The 19,688-nt window shown below is 33.4% G+C and overlaps 1 protein-coding gene across 2 annotated transcripts in view; it reads left to right on the forward strand.

The window, feature by feature from the left end:
* The first annotated feature begins 1,544 nt into the window (after positions 1-1,544).
* LRRTM4 (leucine rich repeat transmembrane neuronal 4) overlaps positions 1,545-19,688 on the forward strand; it is a 779,107-nt gene continuing 760,963 nt past the window's right edge. Inside the window, exons 1-3 of one of the 2 annotated variants that reach the window (XM_002757578.6) lie at positions 1,545-1,763; positions 2,056-2,206; positions 4,007-5,553. In XM_002757578.6, coding sequence (XP_002757624.4) covers positions 2,203-2,206; positions 4,007-5,553 — 1,551 coding nt within the window. In that variant the 5' untranslated portion in view covers positions 1,545-1,763; positions 2,056-2,202. The remainder of the gene's footprint in view (positions 1,764-2,055; positions 2,207-4,006; positions 5,554-19,688) is intronic. The other variant, XM_017964215.4, reaches the window with a different exon arrangement.

Consider the following 19,688-nt stretch of genomic DNA (forward strand, 5'->3'; position numbering starts at 1 on the left):
TTGATATTTGGGTGGGGTTTGTGTTTCTAAGTTAAACTACACCACTATGAACAAATCATATGTGTACATTTATATTGATATATTTATTTTCAGCCACCACAATAATCCTGCCTCTTTTGGCGTGCATTTGCATTTTAATAGGTATTAAGCCTTAAGCCAAAGGCACACATTTCTAAAATAGAAATTGAAGTATCAGTTAGTGAGAAAGGAATATATTTGTGGGACACATTATTCCTTTCTGTTTCTCAAGAAATATTTGTAATGAGACAATTGCCTGCAACTGCTTACTCATAAATCTGAGTCAAATTATATATGTTATTCATATGATAAGCCCCCTTAATTATTAATATTTTGGCAAACAATCTAAAACCAAGGATCTTTCTAAATAAAAATATCTATCTGCAATGATCCACAGCAATTCTAAATTATTATGTAAAATTTATTTAAACTTCTCATATCTGCTAAATTAGGTTAGCAATCTTACCTAGCAGTCTCTCCCTGCATTATATTGATTCATTCTCCTGGATTATTCTAAAAATTGTTATCTGCCAGAGGATTATGGAATAAACTAGTAAAAATGAGGAACAAAATGGAGGTGATGCACTAGATGTACATTTTTCAATGTCTGTTCAGGCTTAAGGAAAGTGTGCAGGTTCTTTTAAATTACTTATTTCAGGTGTTTTATTATGTCATCCTTCCTAAATCTGAGGATGTTCTACACATTTTAGAGTAATACCATGATAATGTAGAACTCAAGTGCTTTTGTTTTTCTGGAATTGCACATTACAATAAGTGATTTGCATAAGAAATGATTTGCATTCTAAATGTAGATGATTTAAGGAAAGTGGCTGCACTAAGAACATCAAGCTGGAATTCTACTCTTATCTCTTAGTTACCTTCACATTCAGTAACATACTATGGATTATAGCTACTTTAAGACTAAAAATATGAAGTTTTAGAAAGTAATGTTCTAGACCGTTCAATAAAATGCACAATATTGTATAATGCTTTTTATTTTCAAAGGTAGAGTATTTTAAAATTAGACTTAAACAATAAAAATGTAACCTCTTTAAAATGGATAAAATTTCATTTTTCCCTCTAGTAAGATTTCTTCCATAGGTGGTTAGTTTAAAACAATGTAAATAAATAAAACAAACCAACAGCAACAGTGAATAAAACTTTAATTTCAACGATTTCTGTCATTTGCAAAAGATGATAAATCCCCAGTGACGTGCAGAAAAAAAAAAATTCAGGTCAAGACAACTTTTAAAAACCTGTTAATTGCATACCATTTAGAGAAGTAGTATTTTACTTAATATTTGCTATAACTGAAAGGAACTCCTTGGCATAAACCTTTCAAATTATTGGAGAGAAAAAAATAGTGATTCTGTGCCTTTAATTTCCCTTTCTGAGCAAGGGAAGGCTGCACAGCACTGACAGGCTCACTTGTTCCCGTCTTTAATGTGCAATCTGTTTTCTCCAGCGGAGGGCACTCAGTGTATCACAAACTCAAGCATTAGCACCAACAAGCTCTGAGCATCATCAGTCTCTGGAAAGCCTTCTGAATTAGACAAGGGCTGCCTCTCAGCACAGCTACAAAACACTTTAAACCTGACCAGCTAAATGGATAAACCTAGCCTGCATAGCTTTTAAACTGGGGTCTCATACAGCACAGGAGGCCTACTTGCTTCAAGAACTGAAAATCCACAGGATGAATTGCTTTATCTGGGAATGGCAAAAGCCAGCACAATAAGGAATGCCAGGTATTCTGAAGATTTTCTTTTTCTCCTCTCTTTTTACAGAGAAGTTGGTTACCTCCGAGATGGGCTGTAGCTCTTTTGCACAGATTGCCAATTACTGCTGATGGGTCTCTGGTGAATTACACAATGGTCCTCAGAGCCTAGAGGCCCTCCCCCCTCCCTATCCCCCCAACGGCTTCCTTTTCCTTGCCCACCCCCCACCCACCATCCCACCCTGTGCTGATTTTTTTATATATATGTATATATATATATATACATATATATATTTATTTTTTTGCCTGTCCTCTCGGGGAAGTTTGTATGGGGCTACTAGCTCACATGCAGGATCAGAATGGTGTGAATGACAGCCGCACTGTGTCATGAAGGTGGTGGTGGTTTCAGCACGAGAGACTAAATAAGAAGAAAGCTGAGAAAGGGGGGAAACGTTTTTGGATGACAAAGGATGGGTAAGTGAACTTTTGTTGTTTCCTTCTTAGCAAAGCTGATCCTCTTGGCTTCCTATCCTCAGTCCTGGCATTAGCAGATAAAAGACGGAGAAACAGGCAAAGAGCAGCAGCCTTTGAGTTTGCCAGTTGATTCACTATAGTTGCTATTATATTTTTAGATCATTTTCCCTTTTGCAGTGTTTTTTTAAATCTATAAATGCACAACACGAACTTAAACAGTCTCTAGAGAAATATCTTTAAGACTGTCTCTACTGTCTGCTTATCCACAGCTTGGGAATTGAGCATGAGATAAATATTGTGTTTGCGTCTGTTTCTTGATAATATTAGCTAGGCTTGGATTTCTGGTCGCTGTCAGGATGATTATTAACACTTTGCTGCGTGTGTGTAGGGGTGGGGTCCTTACTTTATCAGAGGTTGCACAGAGCTTGTTTTATCTTTGAAGCTGGATCCTGAACACGGCTTCCGAATTTCCAGCAGTCATTTGCCAGTCTTATTTTTTCAAGTGTGACTGGCTTTCCCCCCTCCTTTCTCCTGTCTGGGAGAGCTGGAATGTATTTCAATGAGTCTGTAGCTGGCAAGAGGACAGAGAGCAAGATCAGGTTTTAAATTTAAAAAAAAAAAAAAAAAAACTTAACTGTTTGAGAAGAAGGATGGGTTTGAGATTAGGAATTTGGCTGATTGCCTCTTGGTTAAAAAATATAAAAAATTAAGGAAAAAAAGAAACTGCAGCACATGGTAGTTGTTTCTTTTTTTCTCCATTAAGAAATAATAAATCTACTGTTGACAGAGGAAAGAAGTCCCTTAACATGCAAGGACTTGGAAATGCAGTGTAAGTGCCAATAGATTGTAACTTTGCAGGCTTTCTGAAGTTAATGGAGGTAGGGGGAAAAAGTCAGTGAGAAATGTGAACAGGTCAGGGTGATGTGAAGAAAAATAGTAGTTCGCTGCTGCTTTCCTTGTTTATCCTTCACATTTGCAAAAGCAACTGTGTTTAAAATAATGACAAAGTAATACTATGCAATATTATTTTGCTTTTTAGGCAAATATTTAATAAGAATTTTGACAGTCTTAACTTTGGAATGTTCTCTCTTATGCGTGTTTAGATGTCTTAACTCCTGTGTCATTGGGCAGGGAGCCACAGTATGCAATAATCTATGCTTATTAACAAATTTAGAGCACCTCATACTGTTATTAGTCTTCATCCAATGCTTCATTGGCTGGCTATACTAGTCTCAATGCTGTTTTTTCAGAGCTCATATATTGCCATCCCATTGTGCAATAAGTACACAATTTCAGGCAGGGCACACTTGGGTTACCTTGACAGCTTACTGAAGCTCTTTGCCAAATCACAGCCTGTTTGCTCATCTAGGAAAGATGTACAAGTACCGGGTTTACTAGGTCACATTTTTGCCCTTACCAGAGTATGTAGTACACTTCCTTTTCGTACTGTTGTTCACTACAGTGGTTAGCTAAATATTATTGTTACTAAAATGTCAGCATTCAGTAATGAGAAAGGCTCTGTGCTTTTCAATATTGAAATAAGTAGGAACTCCTGAAACTCAAAAAGGCTTTTCTTAGTTCTATGGGACTGTGGTGATTTGAAGACCAAGGAAGAAAAAGTGAAACCTAAACAGCAAACATGCACCGCTGAAGAAAATAATGCTTGAAATGTTGATGCATTTTCCTTAAAGCAACTGTCCCATTCCTCCACTAGAGGAAATGCCCCTAATATTGGTAAACCGATGGTGATTAATTTTAATAGCTTCACAATGTGCATCTGTCTTCTTTTTAATATCGTAGGTTTCCATTTAATTACGCAGCTGAAAGGCATGAGTGTGGCGCTGGTGCTACTTCCTACACTGCTGCTTGTTATGCTCACGGGGGCTCAGAGAGCTTGCCCAAAGAACTGCAGATGTGATGGCAAAATTGTGTACTGTGAGTCTCATGCTTTCGCAGATATCCCCGAGAACATTTCTGGAGGGTCACAAGGCTTATCATTAAGGTTCAATAGCATTCAGAAACTCAAATCCAATCAGTTTGCCGGCCTTAACCAGCTTATATGGCTTTATCTTGACCATAATTACATTAGCTCAGTGGATGAAGATGCATTTCAAGGGATCCGTAGACTGAAAGAATTAATTCTAAGCTCCAACAAAATTACTTATCTGCACAATAAAACATTTCACCCAGTTCCCAATCTCCGCAATCTGGACCTCTCCTACAATAAGCTTCAGACATTGCAATCTGAACAATTTAAAGGCCTTCGGAAACTCATAATTTTGCACTTGAGATCTAACTCACTAAAGACTGTGCCAATAAGAGTTTTTCAAGACTGTCGGAATCTTGATTTTTTGGATTTGGGTTACAATCGTCTTCGAAGCTTGTCCCGAAATGCATTTGCTGGCCTCTTGAAGTTAAAGGAGCTCCACTTGGAGCACAACCAGTTTTCCAAGATCAACTTTGCTCATTTTCCACGTCTCTTCAACCTCCGATCAATTTACTTACAATGGAACAGGATTCGTTCCATTAGCCAAGGCTTGACATGGACTTGGAGTTCCTTACACAACTTGGATTTATCAGGGAATGACATCCAAGGAATTGAGCCGGGCACATTTAAATGCCTCCCCAATTTACAAAAATTGAATTTGGATTCCAACAAGCTCACCAACATCTCACAGGAAACTGTCAATGACTGGATATCATTAATATCCATCACCTTGTCTGGAAATATGTGGGAATGCAGTCGGAGCATTTGTCCTTTGTTTTATTGGCTTAAGAATTTCAAAGGAAATAAGGAAAGCACCATGATATGTGCAGGACCTAAGCACCTCCAGGGTGAAAAGGTTAGTGATGCAGTGGAAACATATAATATCTGTTCTGAAATTCAGGTGGTCAACACGGAAAGATCACACCTGGTGCCCCAAACGCCCCAGAAACCTCTGATTATCCCTAAACCTACCATCTTCAAACCTGATGCAACCCAACCCACCTTTGAAACACCAAGCCCTTCCCCAGGGTTTCAGATTCCTGGCACAGAGCAAGAGTATGAGCATGTTTCATTTCACAAAATTATTGCAGGGAGTGTGGCTCTCTTTCTCTCAGTGGCCATGATCCTCTTGGTGATCTATGTGTCTTGGAAACGCTACCCAGCCAGCATGAAACAACTCCAGCAACACTCTCTTATGAAGAGGCGGCGGAAAAAGGCCAGAGAGTCTGAAAGACAAATGAATTCCCCTTTACAGGAGTATTATGTGGACTACAAGCCTACAAACTCTGAGACCATGGATATATCGGTTAATGGATCTGGGCCCTGCACATATACCATCTCTGGCTCCAGGGAATGTGAGGTATGAACCATGATCCTCCTAAAAGCATTTCTACTGCGGGGAAGGAGAGGTAAATGTTTGAAGCCCTAGAGGTGTCTCTAATCACTAGAAAGATTAATGACCCTTTTGCTTTTGGGTTTTGCTCAGTGTGAAAGGTTACCTAATTAAATTACAACCACCAGAAAATTGACTGCTTTTTGTTGTTGTTGTTTAATGGTTGAAACTTGAAGGAAGTTCATTCAAGGATAAGTTGGAATAAAGCACTATGTTAAACACATCTGCTTTTTAACAATTTGTATACAGGGGTTGGACTTAAAAACACGCAACAAAACTCTTTGTTCTGAAATTTCTGTCTGGTTCTTGGTGTTTGACTTTTGTAATGGAGTAAAGAAGAAGGGCCAGCTTAATTTAAAAATAAAGTGAGTTTACCAAAATTCCAGAAGGTAATGAAGATTTAAACCAAAGAGCAATTTTCCCGAGGGTTGATTTTGCTGTAAATTTTTAGTTTTAATGAAAGCATGCAACAGGGATCTCACACCCATGTTACTTGCCATTTAGTTATTATACCAGCATAGAGAATGTCAGAGGCCTATTGTGTAATTGTATCAGGCTCCTAAGGCTTCTTTCTTTTTTTTTTCTTCTTTCCTTCTTCTTTTACTCCTTCCTTTCCTTCCTTAATCTTCCTCCTTCTTTATTTTTTTTCTTAATTACTGAGATATAGATCCTGTTTCAAAGGGTTTTATGCACTGGCTATTTGTGTTTAATCAGAATGAAACTTCAATCCCATGTTTGGCTTTGTCCCTGGTAACTAAAATCAGGTCACGATTTTGTGAATGATTTGGCAATAACACAATGGTAGTCATAACGGGGATTGTTTGTCAGTATTGCTGTCATCCCCAAAAGAATTGATATGTATTCTTGTTAAACTTATTCAAAATTGAGTGATACAAATATTTATAAATAAGAGGAGAGAGGTTGAGTTCTGGGTATCCTCCCTTTCTGTAACAGCCTCAAATGAAGGCATACCTTCCATGTTATAGTATTTTTGTTTTTATAGGAATAAATTTGGACCCGGTTTCTGATTATTTCATTTTAAAGATCACTTACAGGAACATGTTAATAAGTAGAAAAATAGTCACAAGTTGCCAACTTGTCAATAAGTAATACTGGATGTAAATTGTTCTTTTCTTGGTAAAGTTGATTATTATGTGAAAGACTGACTCTCAAGGCCTTGTTGCTAGAAGAAACTAGTGAGCAGAGGTTAAATTCTGGCAATATAATGTCTTAGTATCTGACTTTAGATGATTATTCTTTTAAAAGAGAGATTTAATGAGTAATTAAAGATGTTGCCCTTTCTAATGCTAGTTATAACAGTTGGAAAATATAATTTGCTCTTTGATAGTATATACTCCAATTTTTCCATAGGCCTAACTGCAAATGCTAATGAAAATCTTTTCAGACAGAGCACTGAATTTGAAATAATCTCTAACTTAGTACAATTTGGACTATTGAACTGTTCTTCAAAGAGTTTATTTTCTCCTTTTTTGTGTATCATTGAAAATAATACAAGTAATCCCAGATAATAAATCTCTAAAAAGAAATTGTAAAAGCAATTGCCCTTAAAAATTAAAGAGAATAAAAGATTTTCTATAAAAGTCTATCAAGGCTTGATGTTTTTATTGCAGGCCCACTTTTATACAATATACTTGAATATTAGTAACACAAGTTCATCCTGTTGTATTCTGGGTTCTCCTTATATTTTGTGATCCTCTGAAAGAATGTTAACATAAAAAGAAAAGAAAAATATAGATGCATTAATTCATTTTCACTTAACTTTCGGAGTCAAATGCTGATTTTTATTTTTAAGAATCACCAAGAAGAAAGAAACATTCTTAAAGAACTAGGAACTGAGAACTGAGGTTCTAAATCTTTTCCAGATATCTTAAATTTCACAGATTATCAAAAACCCTAGGCATTACTATGATAGGAACAAGTTTAAAAGATGATTCATTTAATTAAAAGGTGTGTTTAAAAACACATTTTGATATTGTATGTGTTATATAGATTGATGTTTAATTTCATGAAATTGCACTAGTATTGTTGGAAATGAATGTGTTGTTAAGGCATTAAATTATGAAGAATGTAATTAAATATTGTAATAATTCTGTTGAGTCAAAAATGGGATTCCCTACTAAAGTAGCTCAACCTTTCTGTGCCCTAAAACATGGAGAGAAGTAGGCTATACGTTTAGGATCATATGTCCATTTAGGATGAGGAGGGGGGTGCTATAAAACTACATTTAAATTAATTTCAACTTGTTTGAATACAAAAACAAACATTGCAGGGGTCACCCCACTTTTGACAGAATGGTGTATTACAGTTATCGGCATATATAAACAATGAGGAAAAGCAAACACTTAGAAATTGTTATAGGGAAAACCCTAATTACTTCTTACTTCATTGTCACTTGGAGTAAAATTTCTCCTGTTGAGAAATATTCCTTTGGACAAAACTTCTCTAAAAAATAAAGCCAAGAGAGGGCAGTGATTTGCCCAAGTTTACAGTGTTTTTGGAATGGTAGAGGTATGCTGAATTTTATCCTGTCATTGTTTTCATAAATATCACATATCACTAGTTTAGCAAACAGACAACCATTAATATATTTATAAGACATTTTTGTGAGGTAGGTTTTTTTTAAAAAAATCAAAACACCAAACTCTACCCAATAAAGCCATAAATATTTAATTGCAAAATTTAGCACCATATGCTATTTTCTAAGACAGTGCCTTGAAGAAATAAAAATTGCATTAAATTAAAAATTCTACTTTCCACCTAACTTTATATTCAATTACCATAACCTAAATATGGTTATAATATCCATTTTGTTTTTTCTCTTGAGGATTTTTTTTAAAACATTGAGATTATTAAGGTGTTTGTGAGCCTTCATACAAATATAGTATGCAATTTTTAAATAAAATAATTTTGTCTCTATGTTTTGCAAGTTTTAATTCTGAGAAGTCCATGTGCACATACCATACTGATAAAATGAGGAATGATATTTTAATAATGTGGGCAGTAAAAAGTGCTCATATCTACAAAAGAGAAATAGAGTAGATAGTAATGAATAATTAATATGATATGTGACACACATATAAGGGATACATACATCTCAATCATCATACTTTGAGTGGATCGGTGTGCTTGGTTGAACTGAATCATTTACTTTCTCCTCAGCATGTACTCAGAAAAGAGAATTTAAAGCCAAAATGATACAGCTTTTCCTAAAACAGTAAAGTGTTACTATAAATACGTAAAATGAAAATATTTACTTTTAAAAATAGCTTGTGAAGGTTGGCATCATTTTATCTCATTAAAAAATGTTACCAGGGCTATAAAGTTGTTTCATTCTGTGTATCAAATTTTCCCTTCGAAATTGTAAAGAACAAAGTTTTGAATATCTAGTTTCTTCTAGGATTTGTATTATCAACTGAAAATAGCAAGGGTCTTTATATATTAGCCAATGTGAATACAGGACAAGAGAGAACATTTATAGTTTGGTTTGTACATTCAAAAAATTAAATTGGTGAAAACTTTAATGAATGTAGTCTCTAAAGAGACTCCCCATCCAAAGTGTTTTATTAGTTAACTAATTGAAATATAAAGTTTAATGATCCCATAGTGCTAACAGTGCAGCTCTTAGGAAAATGGCAGTAAAGGTGACAATAAAGGTGTATGTTTTCCAAATATTTATTATTTTCATTACTGTCTTCAAAAACGAGCAAAATGTAAGAAATATACTGGTTTTCAGTTCAGGGTTACATAATTTATTTCACTGTTATGCAGTGGGTGGTATAGACCATTTTTAACAACCTATATTTATTAACTATGTTAGATCAGGTTCAAATAATTGGTATAGACTACTAATTTCTTTTCACACTTTGGAGATTGATATTTTGCAATGTGCTAAATGAATTTCCAAGGACTACAAAGTGTAATGCATGTACTAAGAGGATCCTAAGGAAAGCAGACCCAGTTACTTTGAATTTAATTATCAGTTTATCAACATAAAGCTATAGAAAACAAACTTCACTTAGATGGCTGACTACAATTGTGTCATGGTAAAATGTTATGATTGAAACTGTATTTGTATATTCAAGTAGAATATTTGTGTGTGTGTATGTGGGTTTATCTATGTATATGTGTATATATATGTGTGTGTATAGAGAGACAGAATACATTTTTCCATAAGAATTAATGTCTATCAAAATTAATTTAAATTATTAGTAACAAAAATTTTGGGTTAAAATTACCAAGATTTTTAATTTAGGAATATGGTCCTTAAGGTCAATATGTTATCACATCTAAAAATTATAAATATTGTCAGTCAGAGTAGCTCACGCCTGTAGTCCCAGTACTTTGGGAAGCCAAGATGGGTGGATTACTTGAGATCAAGAGTTTGAGACCAGTCTGGCCAACATTGTGAAACACTGTCTCTACTGAAAGTATAAAAATCAACCAGTTGTGGTGGTTTATGCCTATAATCTCAGTTAATTGGGAGGTTGAGGCAGGAGAATCACTTGAATCCAGGATGTGGAGGTTACAGTGCAAGACTGCCCTACTGTACTCCTGCCTGGGCGACAGAGAAAGACTCTTCCTCAAAATAAATAAATAAATAAAAATACAAACTATAAGTATCTTACATCTACATAGACAGAAATTCTTTTTTTAAAAAAAAAAAAGTCAAGTCTGTATTTATACTACATACTGCCATTTTTGTGTGACTTTAGACTAGTCACTTCATTTCTCTGTGACACATCACTCAAATGAGTGACTCAGCTAGCACAGTGTTTCCCAACACAAAGCAATTCTCAGATTAGCATAAAGTTTGTAAAATCTCTATGGTCATTCTCAGAACTAAAAAAGCAAAATGAGCTATGGATAAAAAGACTGAGCTATTTACATTCATTTCTTAATGAGAAAAGAAAGAGCTTTGGTTATTAAAAACTGGGGTGCTCAGGTGAACAGCCATACAATTTCTTTATGCTTGAGAGGAAAATATGTAAAGCACACATAAAAACATGTGAGCACATGAGTGCAAACCCACACAAACATATGTATTTGAAATTCTGCTAAATAGCTAGGTATTTTGAAAGCACTTTAAACTATGTCTGCTTTTTAAAAAATCGATTGTCTGAATTAGGTCCAAATAAAATCTATTTGTGAATAGAGTTTTCATTAGAATTCACAAATGGTAGTGGTGAAGAGTGACAGCTGCCAAAAAGACCCAACATAGCTAATTTAGGAAAGATTTTAAACTGACAATAAATGGCCCATTTTTTTTTTCTAGAATTAGCTGGTATTAGCTTCTTATGGACAGGGTTTTAATAAATGATTTCTGTCTGAGATTCCAAGCTGAGAAGTCTGTGGTGTAGGAATGTGTAGCTTTTGACACACCTCAATAATCTCCACAGGATACCAGAATTTCCTTCTTGAGACTTTTCTGTATTTATAAAATGTAATCATCCCTAGTTCTTCTCAGGAATTGCATTTAGAGGTAGTGTTATGCTTTAGAAGTTGCTCAGTAATATTTTCACTGAGGACTTGGTGACTCATCTGAATTTTCGTGTCTTTACAGTTTCATGATTCACTAAATCAAAGTGAAGCAGAAGCAACCTGTATATTACAAGACACTGAGAGTTTTGAAAAAGTAGTATGTCTTTTGATCAGTGAGAAGCATGAAGAGATGTTGAATATGTTTTAAAAATTAAAATTGCTTTTTATAGTACCAGAAGAACCATCATTCATTGAGTCAGTTTAATAAAATATCAATATTCATAAAAGGAAAAGAAATTACAGGACTATTTTTCTCATGCAATCCATAAGCCGTTAAAATTGTAACTGTGAGGAAAGGTTGAGAAAAAAAAAGCACAGTATTTCTTAAGGTATCAAAACAATTGGCTTTTTAGATAAACATCTGCTAGAAGTTGCTATGTGCAAAGGCTATGTATTTAAACTCCTGCTAAAGAGTTTAAAAATAATGCTTTCACTGCCAAGAGAAATTAAAGTTTAAACAAACATAACCAGGGAAAATCAGTCCTTTGCAAGTAAGGCCAGATAATGTGGTATATTTGTAGTCCCAGCTACTTGTGAGGCTGAGGGAGGAAGATCGCTTAAGGTGGAAAGTTTGAGATTGTCCTGAGCTATGTTTTGCCTATGAATAGCCTCTGTGCTCCAACCTGGGCAAAACTGAGATGCTGTCTCTAAAACATACAAATAAAAAAATGTGAAAGGTAAGACCTTAAGTTTACTTACATAAGGTTTGTAAACATAAATTTGGAGAATGAAATGACAGCAGAGTCATTTGGTTTAAGGTCATAACGTTTCACCTTAAGTCAAATCTATATATTGTAATATTTTTAAACATATGTTTGGGGAATGAAATGACAGCAAAGGTGATGCATATTAATAAAATATTTAAAAATGGTAAAAATGTAAGAAATTCAGAAAAATTATGAAGAAGCATGATTAAGAGGAAAACCCTAAATACAAACATTAAAATATTAGTATATTTTATTACCATGTACAAACAGTAATACTAAATACCATAATCTCATTATGTATTTGCTTAAAACAAATAAGCAAATACATAACTCAATAAGGTTATAATATTAAGAATTATTGTTTGCACAGGGAAATAAAATATATTTTAATGTTATATAAATGATATGAAATATAAATATCAAAGTAACTGAAATATTTCATTTGAACAACTATATGCACAATTAAACACTCATGTATCTTCTATATATATAATTCTAAAATTCTAACATATATATTGAATACAGATGGTAGAATAGTATGCTTTCCTTTTCAATAAACATAGTTTTGTACTGACTTCTCCAGCTTATATGAATTGTCTCAAAAATAAATATTTGTGGAAGATAAAAAAGGAATTTAAAGACATAAAAGTAGTTTTTATTTCCTCTCTCATTGCCTCAATTTGGTATGATTCTTTTCTGAATTTTGGGATGTCCAAATACCATAACTTGGAAGGTATGTTGTGTTCTTTACCTCAGTTTTTCATCTCTTTGTTTACTGAATTTAGACCTCAGAGAAAAGTGGGAAAGTATAATCATTTAATTTAGCAACAGCTATCATTTTTTCCATTTTATTTCATTTTAAACACAAATTTTTTTCTGGTGGAAGTAAAGGTAAACATTTGACTGGAGGTTTTAAACAAAAATGGTCAGGTGGAGAGTAACGATAACCTCAAAACTTATGACCCATATTTATAACTTTTACTTTTACCTACATTTTAATGATTGAGATCTTCAAATATCATTGATTTGAAAACTAAAAAGTGAATTAATTTTTAATAGTATATTTGAATGTTTCAAAGCAGACAAACTAAGATAAACATAGATAAGTTGTTTAAGATAACTCACTATATTTATAGGCTCTAAATCAGCAATATATGATTCAAAATAGGAATATATAGAGTTATGATTTGATTCTATTTGGGGTAAATTTCTAAAGTTAAACAATTATATACACACTACTTTTGGAGTAGCAAATAATATAGAAAAAAATGCCTGCAAATGTTCTTGTACTTTGGAAGGCCAATGCTACTTAACCCATATTCACTGTGTATTTTCAGGTTTAAAAGATAACAATTATTGTTTAGTTGCCTTAAAATGAAATGTCATTAGGTAAAGCCTTGAAATTGTGATGATTTATTGAGATAGATAGAAATAGTCTTTGGGTATAAATTCTATACTTGCATTTTCAATTCTTCCCTTGTTCCTCAAGCCATATTAACTGAAAGATAGGTTCTTTCACTTCCTCTTGAAGATCTAAATATTGAAGGTATTAAGTTATTACAATTTGATTTCTTGTTTTGTTTATCTGACTCATATTAAATACATTTATATTCAAATGACACCATAAAAATATTGGTTTTTTTAATCAGAAATTTCATCATGATGCATTCATTTCACTATTAAGTGCTTTGATATTTACAATTTTAAATTGAGACCACTCTTGTCAATTGTTTCTAATAAGACTTTAAAAAACATTGGAAATACAGATTAATTAGATTTCAGTCTTTTTTAGTGTGGTCACCATAGATGAAAAATTGATATTTTCTTCTCTGTTTATAGATCTGTAAAAGTAATAGCAGAGAGGTCAGCCTTAAAGTACTTTAGGTTGATGGTCAAACCACAACATGGACCAATATTGCCTTGGGCCAGTGGTTAGATCAAGGGGTGAAAAAGAGGTCTCGAATATGAAGTGGACTCACTTTACTTCTCTAATATTGGGCAAGTAAATATATATCTGACCTTTCTATGTTATCATTTTTTCATCTGTTGAACTAGGATAACTTTCCAAGTAACTTGTTGAAATGATTAATGAGATACTATTTAAAAACCACTCTGAACTCCTCCATAGAAACCTTCAGTGTAAATATAAATGATTATTAACCATGAGTCCTACTGTTTACTGAAAAATGCAAAATACAATATAGCTGTATTATTTTCATTGTTATTATTATTTATAATGATGGTTATAATACTCCCTGATGTAGAAACAAGTGTTGTGGTTACATTTTTACTAAAGCGAATAATAAACATGACCTTTCAGTCCCTTGTCTGAGCTGTAATTTAGTTTGGGTATCAGAGCTGGCAATATTTAATAATACCCCAGGAGTTGTAAAATACTCCCTTGACCAAACATTTTATTACCTTGCAAAGAAAGCAGCATTTATAATTATTTTGTCGTTACTATGTCTAAAGAAGAAAGGAGAAAAAGAAACCATTTATAAATTCCCAATCTCATCAGATATTGTGACTCAGTTCATTTTCTTAACAAGTGGACACTGTAATTTTGTTTGTTGGTTGTCGTTGTTTTTTTTGTTTGTTTGTTTTTGTGTTTTTGTTTCTTTTTGAGATGGAGTTTCCCTCTTGTTACCCAGGCTGGAGTGCAGTGGTGCGATCTCGGCTCACTGCAACCTCTGCCTCCTGAGTTCAGGCAATTCTCCTGCCTCAGCCTCCTGAGTAGCTGGGATTACAGGCACGCGCCACCATGCCCAACTAATTTTTTGTATTTTTAGTAGAGATGGGGTTTCACCATGTTGACCAGGATGGTCTCGATCTCTTGACCTCATGATCCACCCGCCTCGGCCTCCCAAAGTGCTTGTTTATTTATTTATTTTTGTTTTGTTTTGTTTTCTTTTGTTTTTGAGACAGAGTCTTACTCTGTTGCTCAGGTTGGAGTGCAGTGGTGCGATCTCAGCTCACTGAAACCTCCATCTCCCAGATTCAAGTGATTCTTGTGCCTCAGCCTCCCGAGTAGCTAGGATTACAGGCACAGGCATGTGCTGCCACACCTTGATAACTTTTGTATTTTTAGTAGAGACAGGGTTTCACCATGTTGGCCATGCTGGTCTCAAACTCCTGACCTCAGTTGGTCTGCCCACCCTGGCTTCCCAAAGTGCTGGGATTACAGGCATGAGCCACTGTGCCTGGCCTTGGAAACAGTTTTTTAATTCCTCAGGTGTTTATGCATCACACATTACAAGTGAGAGTTTTCAACAATATATTAAATATTCCTTTTGAATTAAGAAGTTATTAGGAAGTGATTTAAAGGAGAATTGATATTGCTCTAGCACATTTATATGTGTGTTGTATATAATTTATTACTTAGTATTTATATTGGTTAAGTATAATCTAAGCTCTTATATTTGCAGAAATCTATATTGCATCATTCTTATTATTGTCTCCATAGTGTAATATATTTTAAAGTGAAACATATTTCTTTTTAAGTTTTTCAATGGAATGTTTTCCATGATATATGATTTTGTGTTATTTGAGAGCACAACACTGACAAAAACCCCATATATATATATATGATAATAATACATTTGCTTGAGAAAACAAATGGTTTTCTTTGTGATTGGTAAAGCAGAATTATTCCAGTGAGGGGATTTCTGCCAGTGGTTGACTATATCTGTTTTGATTATGTATTACGGAACTAGGGAAATCACATGGCTTTGGTTCCCTGGACTCATGGTGAGATGGATCTGAGCTAAAACTCCATTCATCACTTGACCTCCATGAACCCTTACTCTGACTAAAGCATCACAGGGATGTTTTGAATCTCGAAGAATTAGTGTCATGTCAGAGTCAGTGTTAAGTAATCCCCAAAAGCATGACTACTTCACATTTCCCAGTACACAGTCACCTTAGGAAATAGTTATAGATCTTGCTAGAGAAGGCTGGGAGAAAGTTTAACAATATACATTTTTCATAGTATAGCAGGTTCCTTCCTCAAAGGGACCAGTCTTCCTCTTCATTCAATGGATTCTGTGTCTGTAAACTGGCTTGAGTCTTGGAGTTGATTATAGGGTCATGACCCTCTATTTTGGTGATTCAAATTAGACTTCTGTTCCCTTGATCTCAAACTCTTCCACTTATTCAGATCAAGTATGAATTTAATAGACTTCTATGTACTTCTTTTCTAGGGACACCATGATCCACTAGCCAGTGTCATAGATCTTTTTTTGAGTCAGTCTATTCTGATCACTGCTTTGATTTTGCTGTCATCATGGTAACCATGCTCACCTTGTCTTTGGTGATTAAGTTCTGACACCAGGTCCATGCCACTCTAAGATTCCATTTTTTTTCATTGAACTTAGGATTCCAATTTGATAGTAATTGTTTGAACTGTATTTTCTGAACCACAGAGAACAAATACTCTCAACCACTTTTTCCTCTCACCATTGGGATATGGCCTATGGCACTCTAATTAGAATATTTTTTTTCCTTTTTTAATTTCTGAGAAATGTTACTTAGATATCAGTCTTAAACCTCAAGAGATAAGGGAATTTAAAATTTAAATATTAATTTTTAACTTTTGCAAATCATAATCTTTTTGGTTCTCTGACAACTCACAGTGTGACTTTTCTCAAATGACTGGAGGATAAGAGATGATTTAAAATCAGTATTCCAATGTGTTGCCCCTTCACCTTTCATATAGCACCTTCCTTTGGAATGCATATAGGATTCTACAATAAAACATGAAGATTGACAAGGAATCCTTGAGGTAGAAAGAAGATAGCGTTCATTCTCTTTCTCACTGACTTTTAAATAAAAATTTATTAAAACAGATTACATTATTATATAAGCAAATATATGATTTTATTCTACAATGTGTGACTATTTCTATTCTACTTATACTAAACAATGAGAAAGATACAGATTATTCAGAGATATGAACAAGTATCATTTTGTGGATTAACATGATACATTTTAATTTCCATTAATTTCTAATTATAAAGTAAATGAATGCTTTTTTTTAGAAAACACAGAAAATATTGAAAACGTGAAGTTATTTATAAAAGTAATCAGAATAATTGTCAGTAAATCCCATTATGCAGAGGTAATACTTTAAAAATTCTGGTACATGAATTCTATCATATCCACAGGTACATGACTGTGGCTGTTACAGAAAGTTAATTTCATATTAGAAACTGTATGTATATGATTGCATAGTATCAATGTTCACATTTTATAATGAATAGGAAAACTTAAAAAATACTTTTTAAAAGTATGTCCCTAAGATGTGTCATCTTTTACTTATGCCTCCCTTTTTTGATGGTCATTTGTGATGGTTCATTTTACTGTCACAAAAATTTCTTAAATTACCTCATCATGTTGATATATTCCTACAAGAGAAAATACATGGCCAGAAAGAATAAAAAATGTAAACCACTTAACACATTGCCAAAATTGCTCTCTCTAAAACATATACTTTTTTATGTTTTTAATCTTACCACATAAATTGTATAAGAGTTCCCATTATTCCACGTATAGACATAACATTATTTATTATCTCTTTTGTCACAATTTGATAGGTTAATTTTTACTATTTAATATTTACATATTTGACATTAATGTAGTAGAACCCTCTTTTGCATTTTATGTTACTGGATTTTTAATTTTGAAATGTAGCATATAAACAGTCTTTGAGGTCATCAATAATAACATTATTCATTATGTTTTCTTACATTGCTTTTACTTTAAAAATGCCTTTCTCATTCTGTCTATAGGAAACATTTACTATGTTTTAATAATTTTCTCTATAGGTTTATTTTTACATTTAATTCTTTTCGTTGTTGTTGTTGTTGTTTTTGGAGACAGCCTAGCTCTGTTGCCCAGGCTGCAGTGCAGTGGTGCGATCTTGGCTCACCGGCAACCTTCACCTCCCAGATTCAAGTGATTCTCCTGCCTCAGCCTCCCAAGTAGCTGGGACTACAGATGCACACCACCCCACCTGGCTAATTTTTTGTATCTGAGTAGAGACAGGTTTTACTGTTTTGCCCAGGCTGGTCTCGAACTCCTGAGCTCAGACAATTCACCTGCCTCGGACTCCCTACGTGCTAGGATTACAGGCGTGAGCCACCACGCCTGGCCTTAATTCTTAATCTATCTAAAACATACTTTACCATATCCATATAAAATAGAGAACTAACTGATTTTTTTCCTGCTAAAATATTGCAGTTCTCTCTGAATAATTTACTTAATACTAATGTAAAATTTTAATATATCCAGGTCATTTTTGTGTTTTCTATATTCTACTCAAAGTTTCACTGTTTATTACAATGTAAGAAACATATTTTCAAATACTATTATAGTTTACAATATATTTTAAGTTTGATAAATAAGTGTTCTTGCTCCAACCACTAAACTCCACATCTACTAAAAAAGAGTTGTTGTGATTTTTCTTTGCCATTTTTATTTGAAATGAGATTTTTTGCATCTCTCTCTCTCTTCCCTGAACACAAATAGATGGTATTTTGACCAGAATTATGTGAACCTATGAATCAATCTGGAAATAGTTGAAATATCTATATATTTTTCAAAAGGAAATATTATGAAAAATATTGGCATAGAGCTCCATTAACATCACTCCTTTCTATGTCTCCTTTAAATAAACACCGTATGTTCTCACTCATAGGTGGGTGTTGAACAACAAGAACACATGGACTCAGGGAGAGGAACATCACACACTGGGGGCAGTTGGGGGGTAGGTAGGGGCGAGACAGTGGGGGGTGGGGAGGGATAACATGGGGAGGAATGCCAGATATAGTGTGCACCTAAAGTAAAACAAACACATTTTTTAAAAAATTAGTTCATTTGATTCATTTTAAAATTCTAATACAGATATGATAATGCATGTGTATGAATGTCCATATTTACAGGCATCAATATTTTGATTATATCCATTCTTTTTAGGAGGATCATTTTTTAAAATATCTATTTCAAAAATAATTTTTGCAAGACACAATATTTATCTTCTCTAATAGTTACATTTCTTATTTATTATCCTTCTATGGACTGTGAGGAAATCTTCTAGAGTACTATTAAATGACTACAATGATTCAAAGGAACATTTTTTTGTTCCTAAGTTTAATTAGACTACCATATTTTGGTCCACTTCATTTATTTATTCAACAAAAATATATTGTGTACCTACACTAGAATGTGGTAACACTGGACTCTGCTATTTTTAAACTAGTAAAACACTGTCTTTTGGCAAAATCTTATTTATTACAATTATAATATATTTTTAATTATAAAAATTAATTATCAGGATAGATGCTAAATTTACTGAGTAAATCTTTAGCTTTTTTTATTTTGATGAGGAATATCTTTTTTTCTTATACTTTGGTTTTGATTTATGAATTTTATATATATTGTTTTGTAATATTAAATCTTATTTGTATTTCTGGAATAAGTTATATATTTTTTTAATTATATTCTTTTCCAGATCAGCTCATATTCAGCTTACTTTGATTTGTAATTTATAATTATCTCTTAAATAATAAGAGGGATCAACATTAAGTTTATTAGTTAAATTTAATAATTCATCTTTTTCTAGCTCTAAAATTATTATAATATAGAAATTGTTTTCCCTTGAAATGTACAAAATATTCCTGAAAATTTGCCTTCATATAGCCCTTTTTGGATATAATACTGAGAAAAAATTATAAATTTTATTCAGGGTTTTATTTATGTCTTTGAAGCAGAATGCTATAATATAGGTTTCTACAAAATCCACATTTTATTGAAAGTTTAGCATGTGTAACAAATTATTTA

This window comes from Callithrix jacchus, chromosome 14 (genome assembly GCF_049354715.1).
Source record: "Callithrix jacchus isolate 240 chromosome 14, calJac240_pri, whole genome shotgun sequence".
Taxonomy (NCBI): Eukaryota; Metazoa; Chordata; class Mammalia; order Primates; family Cebidae; genus Callithrix; species Callithrix jacchus.